We start from the raw sequence: 16,994 nt of genomic DNA on the forward strand, positions 1-16,994 counted from the left end.
ACTGACACCAAAAACAAAAACAAAAACAAATCAAAGCTTTCTTTCATCAGTCCCAAACATATACAATATATATGTATTTTCCCTCTTCTAAACTTCAAAATGTTCAGGAATTGGATAATAAGAAGCCAGCTTTAAGAGCAACACCATCAAAATAAAAGCTAAATGTACTGAATGTTTACCAGGTACCAAGTATAATTTTATCAACTCTCACACTTTATGTGGTAGATACTATTATTCCTATTTTATAAATAAGTAAACTGAAATTGATAATTTTCCCCACGATTACATATGTAAAAGGTAGCAGGACTGAGATATAAACCCAGGCAGTTCATATATAACGGTATATACTATATAAGCAAATTTGTGAACACTGCAAAGTAGTTATGCAGTGCAAGATGCTACTTAATGTTTTGGGATGGTATTTAAGGACAACTATAAAATGATACAATGGGATAATTAGAAAATGTTATTACAAACAATTATAACATGGTAAATTTGCGAATCTGCCCTGAAGAAACAAGTTACTTCTAGCTACTGATTCAAGTACCAATATAAATTTATGTTCAACTTATTTTCTGACTAAAAATGCAGTATGTGCTGGCTGTAACAGAAATACACCATTCTAGAAATGCATAACCTAAAAATTCATTAATATCTATTAAGTGCCTATTACGTGCAAAACATTGTAGGAAAACCATGGTGAATAAGACAAATAGATGTATTTTCCAGATTTGTTTTCAGTCTACACTAACAAAGAACTTTTTAAAAAACTAAACACACACTTTTTTGTATTGTCTTTCATTGACTCTGTGAAGTAATTTTTTAAAAACACCTTTGCTTTAGGGCTGCATCTTAGAATCAGTGGTATGACACAGTTTAACTGGATGGTTTTCTTTCTCAGTGATACATAAAAGCAATGGCATTTTAGATTCAAGGAAATATATACCTAATTGTATACAAACAACTCCATAACTGAAAAGTATACCATTGCATAAGTATAGCATAATTAATATAGGGAGACACATTTCAGAGCTTCCAAAGATCAAAGATTTAGAATAACAAAGGGCAAACATAAAGATAATCCAGGGAGTAATTTTCCATAAATGACTGATTTTTGTTTCACCTGCTTTTGTTTTGTCTCAGTTTTAATTCCAAACCCAGAACCTACTAAAAACTAAAAATATATATATATATATACACATATATAAAGTGGAATTCTATGAACACAGTGATTAGAAAACAGATTTCCAAAGACTTTTTTAAAAAAATAGTCTCATATTTTTAAAACGGTATTGTGAAAGGAAAAAAAAGTTCTTGAAGATTTTACATTCCAGGATATTTTTGGTTGACTAATAATTAATTTGAATTCTGGGACTTGATTTAAAAATGGAAAAAGAAAAAACAGTGTAATTTCTGCTTAACCTAAAAGATACATATCCATTGTAGATAATCTGCAAAATATAGGAAAAAAGTAAACGAAAAATGTCAACAACAATTCTACCATCCTGAACAAACACTGTTAGCATTTTAGTATATTACTTCCCGTTCTTTTCATGTGTGTTACATTTTCTCAGTATTTTATTATGAAAATTTTCAAAGTTGTAAGCCGGGCTGTAAGACTTTTATATACACACCAACTAACTTACCATTAACTTTTTACTTTACCTGATTTACCACTTATTTATTCATCCTTCCAAACTTTCGCAACACTGTTTAAATCTTACCATATAAGTAGGCTCAAACTACTACATTAGTTAATTAAACTAAAACAATCAACAAATTTACATTGCAAACGAGGACATTCAACAAATCAAAGAAGGCAGTAGTTTTTTGTTTTTTTAAAATTCAAAATCAAGGTTGGGTACAGAGGTGATTAACTCAAGAGGCAAATTCAAGATGCAAGATGAGGGTTTTTTTAGCATTCACTATACCTCTTCTTCAACATTTTACATTAAACTGCAAAAGAAGATCTTCAAAAATAAGAATAGCATTTGACCACACCCACAGGTAGACTTTTAAGAGTAAAAATCATGGTTTTACTTACTTTGTGATGACTGCCAAAGTGATTCTGGATATTGACTTGATGATCTGGTGGTTTGGTCTAAAAACAAGAAAGAAACATAGTATACTATAAAGCATATTTAACTTTCTAAGTGCACATTTAACCAGAGAATGATGAGTAATCAAAAGAGCAAAAATATTCAGATAAACCCCAGGGAATTCAACACTTGAATGTATAATTTATTTTAAAAAATAGTTTCTAAAGGGTCAAGTTATGTCTAAAAAATTAATTATCTGTCTTTTCTTTTTAAAGAGAAAAAAAGATATAGAGCATGGCATGAGGTAAACAAGATAATGAAACCTTTGAGCTGGGGAAAATCTTGAAAGTTTACAATAATGGATCTTCTGGAAATCATTACTATCCATTTTGTCTTAAATTTTTCCTGCAAGTGGTCAATATATTATGTATTTTAGCCTTCCCTTCTTAAAAATCTTAATTTTTTTTCATTTAAAAGTGGAATTTATAACAAAGTATGTCTAAAAGCAGTCAGACTGCTATCTTGGAGGCAAAAGCATTTGACATAACCAGGTGGTGGTTAAGTATTTTTGTTGGTGTACTCCTATAACTAAAAAAATTTTGATCATCTATCTCCAAAATGTATTTTTAATATTATATACAAGCATTACTAAAATAATATATTAACTAATGTGTTGTATATATTATAAAACAAACTAAAATAGACATTTTATTTTTTTTTAATTTTTATTTATTTATTTATTTATTTTTGCGGTACGCAGGCCTCTCACTGTTGTGGCCTCTCCCGTTGCAGAGCACAGGCTCCGGACGCGCAGGCTCAGCGGCCACGGCTCACGGGCCCAGCCGCTCTGCGGCATGTGGGATCTTCCCGGAGCAGGGCTTGAACCAGTGTCCCCTGCACTGGCAGGCAGATTCTTAACCACTGCGCCACCAGGGAAGTCCCTCTATAAAATTTTTTTAAAAATCACAAATAACTCTTCTTTTGAGCACAAAAATATCTTATGTTCTATAAACAACAAAGCAAAGTAAAAGTGATTTGTTTGTTTAGATATTACATTACTAATCAGATGTATACATGGAATCAGTAATTTAAAAAAATGTTTAAAAGTACAAAACTTTTTAAAAAGTATTTTAATAAATACTTTAAAATACTTTTTAAAAAAGCAAATTCACAGAATACCTGTATATTTTAACTAAAAATACAGCTCCTAAGATAAGAGTCATATGTACATAAAGCAATGTTACCTCCAGACTCAACAGAATCCCCGGACCCGGATCTGAACTTAACAACTGTAACATCACTGTCAGAGCTGTCTTGATCATCTTCCTCCGTTTCCCCTAAAAAGAAATAAAAATATACTAGTATAGTTTTTATTCTAAGGCTCTGAAGATCTGGATTAAAAAATAAAAACAAGTAATTCAACATTAAAATGAAGCCTCGGATATAGAATTGCTATTTATTATGCTTACTATCCTGAGTCACAAAGTTCTAAATAAGCTAAAATTGAGCTCATTTATTTTATTTTCTCTGAGGTAAATAATTATATCCGAAACGAATATTCAATAAGATTATATTCTGAGGCTTTAATGTAGAGTTGAAAAGTAAACAAATGAACATTAAATAGAAGAAAAGTTTTACCTTATGGGGGGGAAAAGTACATATAGTTAGTGTATAAAGTCAGACAAGATTAGTATATGCATGTATATGTGTTTGCATATATGTGTGTGTGTTTGCAAACAGGGTGTGTGGATACATACACCCGTACACAAACATTTCAGTATGCAGGTGACTAATCTCAGATTATGGTGAACTTAAAAATGGACTAAATTTTACCGTACTATTCAAACATAGACTGGTTATGAGAATTTGAAAACTGATTATTTGAATACCATAATCAAAGGCCAGCACATGCCAGAACAGAAAATATTAGCTTTGCTTAAATTAACTCAAACAAACAAAAGATGCTTAAAATGCACAGAAAGGCTATCATTCTATCCTATTTTACCTGTCCATTTAATAGTTCAGATAAGCATGAATTTTTTTTCCCAAAAGACATGATTTTCTGCTCTCTCTCTTAAGTACTTAGCAAAATTGCTTCTAATCTTAACAACAAAAAGATTTAGAATATATTGCATGATATTTTAAGAGAAAATACCTTCTTCTGAGAAATTGACCTTCTGTTGGACACTGGTGGCTTCTAGAAGAGAGAAGCACACATGCTGTATGTAACATCATAAGCCAAAGCTCAGGAATAAATAAGAGCATTTAATTTAGGGAAGTGAACATTACATCACACCAATTATACTATTTTTTGTTAAATTATAAAAAAAGAATCAATTAATTCCCTTTACATTATTTCAGGAATAAGTCTGCTACAAACTAGGGTCAGAAAGAGTTTACTGTTACTTCACCCAGAGGTCTGTTTGTATTATAAAATGTAACCTGTGTTTGCAGAAAACATGAAACTCTATGTTGATAAATACAGTCCCTATAGGTTTACTGTATTCTTATTCTCATATCTGCTAGATTCCCTATACTCTTTTGAAAAGCCAACCACACCAGTAGAGTTGAAAAACCAGTTCTTTAATGAATCAGTGCATCCAAAGAGGATGTAAGAAAGGTAAAGAAGCTCTCCTAGTTCCAGCAGGTCCACATACACCACTATTTCTAAGAGCTAGAGAATCTGGACAAAGATAAACGAGCAAAATGTGTCAAACAAATGCAGTATTTTTACATCGGCTATTCTGACTTTTATTTTTATATTTTTGGCCGTGCCCCGCAGCTTACGGTATCTTAGTTCCCCGACCAGGGATTGAACCCAGACCCTCGGCAGTGGAAGCGCAGAGTCCTAACCACTGGACCGCCAGGGAATTCTGTGATTTTTTTTTTTAATAAAGGAAGATATACCCAAATGCAAGCATTGCACAATTGGGCTAAAATACTGCTGAATGATCATGTGAGAAGCTAAAAATTTCAGATTTTCTTCTATTGATTTTAACCCCTATTTGCTTTACAAAAGAAAAAAAAAACTGTACTGTAGAAGGCAACTACCAAAACATTATATGGTGAATTTGGAAATACTTTTTTTTTTTTTTTTTTTTTTGAGGTACGCGGGCCTCTCACTGTTGTGGCCTCTCCCGTTGCAGAGCACAGGATCCGGACGCGCAGGCTCAGCGGCCATGGCTCACGGGCCCAGCTGCTCCGTGGCATGTGGGATCTTCCCGGACCAGGGCACGAACCCGTGTCCCCTGCATCGGCAGGCGGACTCTCAACCACTGCGTCACCAGGGAAGCCCTGGAAATACTTTTTAAAAATCAGTTTAATTAGATTGGTATAATACTAGTCAAACTACTCTTAATAGTGGCAAGTGCAAATCAGTATTTGCCAACATTTTTGCTATAAAAAAAATTAACCCTGAGAAAATTGCTAGTAATACTATGCTACTCTTTCCTTAGAAAGACTGTCTTTTCGTTTTATCTTTTTTCTCCAAGCAGAAAAATGGAAAGTCAAACTTGTCTTAGTGCTATTCCCTTAAAATGTTAATATTTCCATTCACATAAAAAGGTATTGTTCCCTTTTTGAAGTTTTGTTTTCTAAGTGCATAACTATTACAGTATTTCTTTTTTGGACAGCTGTTTTGCTTTACTCATTTATACAACTATTCACATAGCATGCAAACAAAAAATGTTTTCTTAAGAGTCAATGGTCATGTCTTAGTTATTATTTTAATAATAGTAAGTCCTTAATATTTTCATGTTGCTAGTTAGTTTTCAAAAAACTTCATGTCTGTTATCTGATTCCCATAATGTCATAAGGGAATACTATCATAGGTAAGGCTCAAAGATACTAAGTGACTTGTCTAAGGGTGTCAGGACTAACAAGGGACAAAAAAGGACTTGAATACAGGCCCTTCTGATTCCTAGTCTACTACCCTTCTACCACTGCATCAGTTTTGTTCATAATGGCACATAGTAAGCACTCAGTAATTTGTTTAAATTTATTTTTAAATTAATTTTTTAAATTCATTTTTAAAAGCAGTTTAAGAGTCATGAAATTGAGGGGGAGAGAGATTTCCCATATGCTCCCTGTGTCCAGACATGCATCGTCTTCCCCATTACCAACATTCCTATCAGAGTGGTACATTTGTCACAACTGATGAACCTATATAGACACATCGTAATCACCCAAAGACCATAATTTACATAACAGCTCAATCTTGATGTTGTACCTTCTGTGGGTTTAGACAAATGTATAATGACATGTATCCACTATTATGATATCATAGAGTATTTTTACTGTCCTAGAAATCTTCTGTGCTCTACCTATATTCATTGCTCCCCCATCTCCCACCCCCACCCCAAACCCTTGGCAATCACTGATCTTTTTATTGTCTCAAGAGTTTTGCCTTTTCCAGGATATCATATAGTTGGAATCATACAGTATGTAGCCTCTTCAGATTGGCTTCTTTCACTTAGTAAGATTCACTTAAGTTTCCTCCATGTCTCTTCATGGCTTGATAGCTCTTAACACAATAATATCTCATTGTCTGGATGTTTATTTATCCACTCACTCATGGAAGGACATCTTGGTTGTTTCCAAGTTTTGGCAATTATGAATAAAGCTGCCATATGTGTGTGCAGGTTTGTGTGTGGACATAAGTTTTCAACCCTTTTGGGTAAATATCAAGGAATGTGATTGCTGGATTGTATGGTAAGAGTATGTTTAGTTTTGTAAGAAACTGTAAAACTAACTTCAAAGTGGTTGGACCACCTTACATTCCCAACAGCAATGAATAGGATTTCCTGTTGCTTCATATCCACATAAGCATTTGGTGTTGTTAATGAAGGTATGTAGTAGTATCTCGTTTTCAATTTCATTTCCCTGATGACATACAATGTAGAGCAACTTTTCAAACGTTTATTTGCCACCTGTATATCTTCTTTGGTGAGGTGTCTGTTACGGACTTCAACCCATTTTTAAATCAAGTTGTTTTCTTATTGTTGAGTTTTAAGAGTTCTTTGTATATTTTGGATAATAGCCCTTTCTCAAATATGTCATTTACAAATATTTGCTCGCAATCTGTGGCCTGCCTTCTCATTCCCTTGATATTGTCTTTTGCTGAGCAGAAGTTATAATTCTAACAAAGTTCGGCTTATCAGTTATTTCTTTCATGGATAATGCCTTTGGTTTATACCTAAAAAGGCATCACCATACCCAAGGTCATCTAGATTTTTCTCCTATGTAATCTTCTAGTTTTATGGTTTTGTGCTTACATTTAGGTCTATGATCTATTTTGAGTTAATTTTTGTGAAAGGTGTTAAGGTCTGTGCTCAGATTCTTTTTTTTGCATGTGGATGTCCAGTTGTCCCAGTACCATTTGTTGAAAAGACTCTCTGTTCCATTGTACTGCCTTTGCTCCTTTGTCAAAGATCAGTTGACTATACGTGGGTCTACTTACAGGCTCTTTATTCTGTTCCAAGGATCTACTTGTCTATTCTTTTGACAATACCACATTGTCTCAATTACTGTAGCTTTAGGTTTAGTTTAGCTTGAGGTTGAGTACTGTCCTACTTTATTCTTCCAATATTGTGTTAGCTATTCTGGGTCTTTTGTTTCTCCATACAAACTTTAGGACTAATTTGTTGATATCCATGAATTAACTTGCTGGGATTTTGATTCCTGTTGCACTGAATCTACAGATTAAGTTGGGAAGAAATGACACCTTGACAATATTGAGTCCTCCTATCCATTAACATGGAATATCTCCCCATTTATTTAGCAGTTCTTTGATTTCATTCATCAAAGTTTTGTAGTTTTTTTCATATAGATCTTGTACATATTTTGTTAGATTTATATCTAAGTATTACATGTTGGGGTATGCTAATGGTAATTATATTGTGTTTCATTTTCAAGTATCTCTTGTTCACTACTGGTATATAAGACAGTGCTTGGGGCCTCCCTGGTGGCGCAGTGGTTGAGAGTCCGCCTGCCGATGCAGGGGATACGGGTTCGTGCCCCGGTCTGGGAGGATCCCATGTGCCGCGGAGCGGCTGGGCCCGTGAGCCATGGCCGCTGGGCCTGCGCATCCGGAGCCTGTGCTCCGCAACGGGAGAGGCCACAACAGTGAGAGGCCCGCATACCGCAAAAAAAAAAAAAAAAAAAAAAAAAAAAGACAGTGCTTGACTTTTGTATATTAACCTTGTATCCTACAACTTTGCATAACTGCATAAGTTCCAGAAGGTTTTTTGTCCATTCTCTTGGATTTTCTACATAGAGAATCATGTCATCTGTGAATAAGGACAGTTTTATTTCCTCCTTCCCAATCTGTATACCTTTTATTTCCTTTGTCTTATTGCATTAGCTAGAACTTCCAGCACAATATTAAAAACTGGTGAGCAAGGACATCCTTGCCTTGTACCTGATGTTAGTACAAAAGCTTCCAGTTTCTTACCATTATTACACATGTTAGCTGTAGTTTCTGTAGATAGTTTTTATCAAGTTGACAAAGTTTATCTCTATTCCTAACTGAGGATTTTTATCATGAATGGGTGTTGGACTCTTATCAAATGTTGTTTTCTGCATCTATTGATATGATCATATGATTTTTCCTTAGTCTGTTGATGTGCTGGATTATATGAATTGATTTTCAAATGTCAAACCAGCCTTGCATACCTGAGATAAATCCCATTTGGTTGTAGTGTATTAATTCTTTTCATACTTTTAAAAATTTGATTTACTAACATTTTGTTGAAGGTTTTTGCATCTGTGTTCATGAGAAATATTTTTTAAACATCTTAAAAAAAATTTAAGTAACACTGATCTGTAAGTTTCACGTGTACAGCATTTTATTTCTACTTCTATACACCCTACAATGTGCTCACAACCACAGACTTATTTTCTGGGACTTCCCTGGTGGCGCAGTGGTTAAGAACCCGCCTGCCAATGCAGGGGACACGGGTTCGATCCCTGCTCCGGGAAGATCCCACATGCAGCAGAGCAACTAAGCCCATGTGCCACAACTACTGAGCCTGTGCTCTAGAGCCCACGGAGCCACAACTACTGAGCCTGTGTGCCACAACTACTGAAGCCCATGCACCATAACGAAGAGTAGCCCCCACTTGCTGCAACTAGAGAAAGCTCGTGTGCAGCAATGAAGACCCAATGCAGCCAAACATAGATAATAAACATTTATTTAAAAAAACCTTATTTTCCATCTACCACCATACAGTTGATCCCCTCTACCCACTTCCCCTTCCCCACTGCCCCTTCCCCTCAGATATCGACAACTTTGTTCTATCTACATGTTTGTTTTTGTTTGGTATGTTCATTTATTTTTAAATGTTTATTCATTTTTTTACATTCCCCATATGAATGAAATCATATGTATGTCTTCCTCTGTCTGACTTAGCTCACTTAGCATAATGCCCTCAAGGTCCATCCACACTGTCACAAATAGCAAAATTTCACCTTTTTTATGGCTGGGTAGTATTCCATTTTATACATATACCACATCTTCTTTATCCATTCATCTGTTGATGGGCACTTGGGTTGTTTCTGTACCTTGGCTATTGTAAATAATGCTGTGATGATTATGGGGGTGGGTGGTGGTGCAGATATCTCTTCAGATTAGTATCTTCATATTCTTTGGATAAATGCCCAGAAGTAGGATAGCTGGATCATATGGTAGTTCTATTCTTAATTTTTTGAGGAATCTCTAAATAGTCTTCCATAGTGACTGTACCAACTTACATTCCTACCAACAATGTATGAGGGGGTCCCTTTTCTCCATATCCTTGCCAACACTTGTTAATTCTTGCCTTTTTGAGAATTCTAACAGGTGTGAGGTGATATCTCACTGTGATTTTGATTTCCATTTCCCTAATAATCAGTGATGTTGAACATTTTTTCATGTGCCAGTTAGCCATCTGTATGTCTTCTTTTATACATATACCACATCTTCTTTATCCATTCATCTATTGATGGGCACTTGGGTTGTTTCTGTACCTTGGCTATTGTAAATAATGCTGTGATGCTTCTTTTGTGGTTCTACATAAGTTTTAAAACTTTTTGTTCTTTTCTGTGAAAAATGTTTTTGGGATTTTGATAGGGATTGCACTGAATCAGTAGTTTGTTTTAGGTAATAAGTACATTTTGACAATTTTAATTCTTCCAATCCATGAGCATAGAATATCTTGCCACTTATTTGTGTCTACTTCAATTCAACAGTGTCTTATATTTTTCACTGTACATGCCTTTTACCTCCATGATTAAATTTACTTCCAGGTATTTTATTATTTTTGTTGTAACTGTAAATGACATTGCTTTCTTTCTTTCTTTTAACATTCTTATTGGAGTATAATTGCTTTACAATGGTGTGTTAGTTTCTGCTTTATAACAAAATGAATCAGCTATACATATACATATATCTCCATATCTACTCCCTCTTGTGTCTCCCTCCCACCCTCCCTATCCCACCCACCTAGGTAGTCACAAAGCACCGAGCTGATCTCCCCATGCTATGCACATTGTTTTCTTAGTCGCTCTGCAGCATGTGGGATGCTCTTGGACCAGGGCTCAAACCTGTGTCCCCTGCATTGGCAGGCAGATTCTTAACCACTGCATCACCAGGGAAATGCCCAGATTTTTATATATTGATTTTATATCCTGCAACTTTATTGTATTCATTTATTATTTCTACTTCTTCCTTCCCAATTTGGACACATTTTATTTCTTTTTTCTTAGCTAATTGCTCTGGCTAGGACTTCCAATACTATCTTGAATAGGAGTGGTAAGAGTGCACATCCTTGTTTTATTCCTGATCTTAGAGGGATATCTTTCAATTTTTCACCATGGAGTATGATGTTAGTTGTGGGTTTATCATATACGGCTTTTATTATGTTGAGGTATGCCCCTACTACACCAACTTTAGAATTTTTATCATAATCAGTATTGAATCTTGTTAAATGCTTTTTCTGCATCTACTGAGATTATCTTACGGCTTTTATCCTTCATTTTATTAAGGTGGTGTATCACGATGATTGATTTAATAATGTTGAACCATCCTTGAATGGAATAAATCCCACTTGATCATGGTGTAGGATCTTTTCAATATATTGTTGAATTCAGTTTGCTAATATTTTGTTCAGGATTTTTGCATCTATGTTCACCAGAGATACTGGACTGTGATTTTTTGTTGTTGTTATCATCCTCTGGTTTTGGTATCACGGTGACATTGGCCTCTTAACACATTATTGACCAGGGGATTTCTGCAGAAACTAACGCCTGTGGCATCTCTGGTCAATAATGTGTTAAAGTGAGTTAGGAAGTATTCCCTTTTTTCAGTTTTATGGAACAGTTTGAGAAGGATAGGTATTAAATCTTCATCAAATGTTTGGCAGAATTCGCCTGTGAAGCCATGTGGTCCTGGACTTTTGTTTTTTGGGAGTTGTTTGATTACTGTTTCAATCTCTGTACAAGTGATCAGTCTATTCAGATTTTCTATTTCTTCCTGATTCAGTCTTGGAAGGTTGTATGATTCTAAGATATTTTCCGTTTCTTCTAGGCTGTGCAATTTGTTGGTGTATAGCTGTTAATAATACTCTCTTATAATCCTTTGTATTTCTGTGGTACCTGTTTTTTTTCCTCTTTTGTTTCTAATTATATTTATCAGAGCCTTGTTGCTGTTTTCCTTAGTGAGTCTAGCTAACAGTTTGTCAATTTTGTTTATCTTTCCAAAGAACCAGCTCTTAGTTTCATTGATCTTTTCTACTGTCTTTTTAGTTTCTTATTTATTTCTGCTCTTATCTTTACTTTCTCCTTAATTATACTAATTTGGGGGTTCGTTTGTTCTTCTTTTTCTAGTTTCTTTAGGTGTAAGGTAAGATTGTTAAAGATTTTTCCTGTTTCTTGAGGTAGACCTTATTGATATAAACTTCCCTCCTTGTAAAGCAACCATACTCCAATAAAAGTTAATTTAAAAAAAAGACATGGATGTACTCTGTAATGACCAATATGGGAAAAGAATCTTAAAAAAGTGGATATGTGTATAACAGATTCACTTTGCTGTAAACCTGAATCTAACACAACATTGTAAATCAACTATATTCCAATAAAAATAATTAAAAATAAAATTTTTAAAAAAACCTTCCCTCTTTTACTCCATCCCATAGATTTTGGTATACTGTATTTTCATTTACATTTGTTTTCAAGTAATTTTTTATTTCTCCTTCAATTTCTTCATTGATCCAATAGTTGTTCAGTTTCCATATATTTGTAATTTTTCTAGTTTTCTTCTTGTAGCTGATTTCTAGTTTCATTCCATTGTGGTAAGAGAAGATGGCATATGACTTCAATCTTCTTAAATTTATGGAAACTTGTTTTGTGTCCCAACATATCGTCTATCCTTGAGAAAGTTCCACTTTCACTTGAGAAGAATGTATATTCTGCTGTGTTTGGATGGAACGTTGTTTAAAAATCTATCAACTCCATCTGGTCTAATGTTTCATTTAAGGCCAGTGTTTCCTTGTTGACTTTCTGTCTGAATGATCTGTTATCACTGTTACGTCTTCTTGATAAATTGTCACTGTTATGTCTTCTTGATAAATTGTCTCCTTTATTATTACATACTGTTCATTTTTGTCTCTTGTTACCTTTTTTGGCTTGAAGTCTACTTTTTCTGATATGAGTATGGCTATACCAGCTTTCTTTTGGCTGCTATTTGCTTGATGTAACATCTTCCATCCCTTTACTTTTAGCCTATGTTTGTCTTTAGAGCTATGTCTTCTAGAGGAAACATATAGTTGTTTTTCAATCCATCCAGCCACTCTGTGTCTTTTGATTGGTGCGTGCAATCCATTTATATTTAGGGTGATTATTGATAGATAAGGACATAGTACTGCCATCATATCTTTTTTTGTTTTTTTCTGGCTGATCTATACCTTGTTTCTCCTAGTGCTTCTGTCTGGCAATTTTTTTTTTCTTTTTTGATGTGGACCATTTTTTTCAAGTCTTTACTGAATTTGTTACAATATTGCTTCCGTTTCATGTTTTGGTTTTTTGGCCATGAGGCACGTGGATCTTAGCTCCCCAATCAGGGATTGGACCCACACCCCCTGCATTGGAAGGTGAAGTCTTAACCACTGGACCACCAGGGAAGTCCCCTGTCTGCCATTTTGGTTTGTTGGTTTTCTAAGATATTTTTCTCAGTTTCCTCTCATTATGTTGTGTGTCTCTGCTCCACATTAATGTTCTGTGTTTACCCTGAGGTTTGTATAAAACATCTTAGTTAAAATAGTCCTTTTTCTACTGATATCTTCATTTACCTATACAAGTTCTGTCCTTTTCCCCTTTTATGTTTTTGTTGTCTTAAGTTATTCCTTTTTATGTTGTGAGTTTGTTATCAAAGTGAGATAGTTATATTATTCTGCTTGTTTTCTCCCTTTAACCTTTATGTGATGATAGAGGGTTTAAAAAATTTGATAGACCGTTGCAATTTTCTAGTTCTATTTATCACCTTGCTCAAAGTTTTGTATATTTTGGCCACTTTGTTTCTGGTTGAAGAGCTCCTTTCAATAGAGCTTGCAAGGCAGGTTTAATGCTGATGAACTCCTTCAGCTTTTGTCTGGGAAAGTCTTTTTCTCCTTTATATGTGAATGTTAACTTTGCTGGATAGAGTATTCTTGTGTGACAGTTCTTATCTTTCAGTATTTTGAGAATGTCATTCTACTCCTGGCCTGTAGGGTTTCTGCTGAGAAATCCACTGATAGCCTAATGGGGGGTTCCTTTGTATGTAGGTCACCATTATTTTTTCCCTGGCTGCCTTTAGAATACTGTTATTGAATTTTGACAATCTTAATATTATGTCTTGGAGGAGGTCTTTTTGCATAGAGGAGGTCTTTTTGCATAGAGGTAATTAGGTGTTCTCTTAGCCTCATGGGCTTGTATATGCAGCTCCTTCCCTAGGTTTGGGAAATTCTCAGCTATTATTTCTTTAAATAACCTCTCTGCTCCCTTCTTCTTCTGGGATACCATTATCCGAATGTTGCCCTTCCTAAAAGAGTTGGACTTCTCTCATAGGATTTCCTCGTTTTTAAAACATCTTATTTCTCTTTCCTCTTCTACTTGTATCATTTCTAGATTTCTATTTAGAGGCCACTTCCCACCATCAGGGGAAGGGGAAAGGACAGAGGGGGCAGAAGGAGCTGGAGTCATGCAGGCAACTCTACCTTGTCTGTTGTAAGGTTTGCAGGCTCTGCCACTGTGAATAGGAGGTGGAGGGGGCTGTGGACGTGCACACCTCAGCAGCTGTTGTGATGGGGTCCTAGGCCCCACTGCTGCTACCCACCAGTTACTTGTGGCCATGGGTGCTGGTGCAGTCAGTTGGCTCGAGTCATGCATGTAGCCTTTCTTGCAGTTACTGGGTTCTCTGAAGCTGTGGGCTCTGCTGTCCCATCGAGGGACTCAAATTGCAGGCCCCATCTCCACTGTTCCCTCAGTTCCACTTCCACTAAGTGTTAAAATTCACCCAGCTTTAGATGTACAGCTGTGTGGAATTCTCCAGCATCCTGTTGTTTGGGGCAGAGGCATCTTTGTTAAGTTGTGGATGTTTCACTGGTTGTAGAGTGAAGGGGAGAGACAAAGGTAGATGCTTCACTCTGCTCTGTTTCTGACATTGGTCTATAGTTTTTTCTCGTATGTTTTCGTCTGGTTTTGGTATTAGCATAATGCTGGCCTCACAGAATGAGTTAGGAAGTAATTCTTCTGCTTCTATACTCCAAGAAATTGTAGAGAATTGGTAAAATTTCTTCCTTAAATGTTTGATAGAATTCACTAGGAAACTCATCTGGGCCTGGTGCTTTCTGTTTTGGAAGGTTATTAATTATTGATTCAATTAAGAGATATAGATCTATTTGGATTACCTATTTCTTCTTGAGTGAGTTTTAGCAGATTATGTCTTTCGAGGAATCAGTTCATTTCATCTAGGTTATCAAATCTGTGGCATAGAGTTGTTCATAATATTCCTGTGTTATTCTTTTAATTTCGATGGGATCTATAGTGTCCCCTCTTTTATTCCTGACATCAGTAATTTGTGTCCCACTTTTTTTCCTCCTTTTTTTTTTTCTTCTTTCCTTTTCTTTTTTTCTTAGTTAGCTTGGGTAGAGGCTTCACCTCTGAAGGATAGTTTTGCAAGGTACAGTATTCCAGGTTGGTGGGTTTTTTTTCTTTGAACACTTTAAATCTTTCACTCCAATCTCTTGCTTGCATGGTTTCTGAGGAGATGTTAGACGTAATTCTGACCTTTATTCCTTTACAGGTCATGTGTTGTCTCCCTCTGACTTCTTTTGGGATTTTTTTCTTTATTTTTGACATTCTGTGGTTTAAAAAGGATATGCCTAAGTGTATTTTTATTTTTTGGCATTAATCCTGCTTGGTGCTTGTGAGCTCCCTGGATCTGAATTTAGTGTTTGACATTAATTTGGGAAATTCTCAGTCATTATTATTTCAAACATTTCTTTGTTCCTTTCTTCTCCTTCTATTATTTACATTATGCATGCATTATTACACCTTCTATAGCTGTCGCACAGTATTATTCAGTCATTGTTCTCTTTGATTTTTGGTTTCAAGGATTCTATTTTTTTTAATTGAGATATAACTGATACTTAACATTGTGTTATGGGTAAGGTGTACAATGTGTTGATTTGATACATTTATATATTGCAATATGATTATCATCATAGCACTTACTAACACATCATGTCACATAATTATAATTTCTTTGAGGATTCTGTTAATGTATCCTGTAGAGATTCTTTCCTTAGCCATGTCCAGTCCAATAAGCCCACCAAAAGCATTCTTCATTTCTGTTACAGTGCTTTTTTATCTGTAGCATTTCTTTTTGATTCTTTCTTAGGATTTCTATCTCTTGGCTGACATCGTTTTTCTGTTCTTGCATGCTGTCTACTTTATCCATTACAGCCCTTAGCATATTAGTCATAGTTGTTTTAAATTCCTGGTCTGATAATTCTAACATCCCTGCCACGTCTGGTTGATGTTGCTGTATCTTTTCAAATTGTGTTTTTTGCATTTTGGCATGTTTTGTAATTTTTTCTTGATAGCTGGACATGCTGTACTGGGTGAAAAGAACTGCTGTAAATAGATCTTTAGTAAGGTGGTGGTCAGGTGTTGGGGAAGGGGAAGTATTCTATAGCTCTAGGTCTCTGTTTTTAGTTAAGCTTATGCCTCTGGACTGTGAACTTCAAAACAGTTCCTCACTTTTTTTCCCTTCCCCTTTAGGTGTGACAGGATGTTCAGAGTGGTCTGGTGTTGGGAATTTCCCTTCCTTCAGGTCAGTCGGGCTTTGATAATAATAGAGTAGGTTAGGGTCCAGTTAACTAGATTTCCCTGAAGACTTGCCTTGTTAAGAACAGAATGCCCTGGCATATTTCAAAATGTTTCCTTTCTCCCTCTACCTTGCATAAGTACAAGGGGATTTTTTGCTGATATTCATTATAGGAGCCTGGCTGAGCTTCTGGAGGTAAATTTCACAATACAGTAGGGGCCCACCTTTGACTGGGTCCTCCTGGAATTTTTAACTCTTCAGACTTGTCCACGCTGAGCCTCCAACAATTCACCAACTGCAGCTCAGATTTTCCTACCCAGCTACCTACCCAGCTACTACCTCCTGCAGAGGCTTCTGCTTGTGAATCTTGGCTCCAGTAAGCCACAACTTCCTATGTTTGTCTGTTTCTCCAATCTTGGGGTCAGTGGTTTTACCTGCGTCATCTCCTCTCATGGATCTAAGAGTTGTTGATTTTTCAGTTGTCAGTTTTTGACTTGTTATTAGGCTGAAGTGGTGACTTCCAAGCTCCTTACATGTGGAACCAAAAAGTCTTCCTCAATAATTTTATTTATTTATTTATTTATGGCTGCATGGGGTCTTCGTTGTTGCGTGCAGGC

General features: G+C 35.5%; 1 protein-coding gene across 3 annotated transcripts in view; it reads right to left on the minus strand.

Moving 5' to 3' along the window:
• The window catches only part of TOR1AIP1 (torsin 1A interacting protein 1), a 44,533-nt gene that overhangs the window by 14,229 nt on the left and 13,310 nt on the right, over nucleotides 1-16,994 (minus strand). For all 3 annotated transcript variants that reach the window (XM_082613503.1, XM_082613502.1, XM_082613504.1), the window contains 3 exons: nucleotides 4,195-4,236; nucleotides 3,284-3,376; nucleotides 2,045-2,101 (listed from right to left, as the gene is read on the minus strand). In XM_082613503.1, the coding sequence (XP_082469629.1) occupies nucleotides 2,045-2,101; nucleotides 3,284-3,376; nucleotides 4,195-4,236 (192 nt within the window). The remainder of the gene's footprint in view (nucleotides 1-2,044; nucleotides 2,102-3,283; nucleotides 3,377-4,194; nucleotides 4,237-16,994) is intronic.

This window comes from Mesoplodon mirus (assembly GCF_964341445.2).
Source record: "Mesoplodon mirus genome assembly, chromosome: 3".
NCBI lineage: Eukaryota > Metazoa > Chordata > Mammalia > Artiodactyla > Ziphiidae > Mesoplodon > Mesoplodon mirus.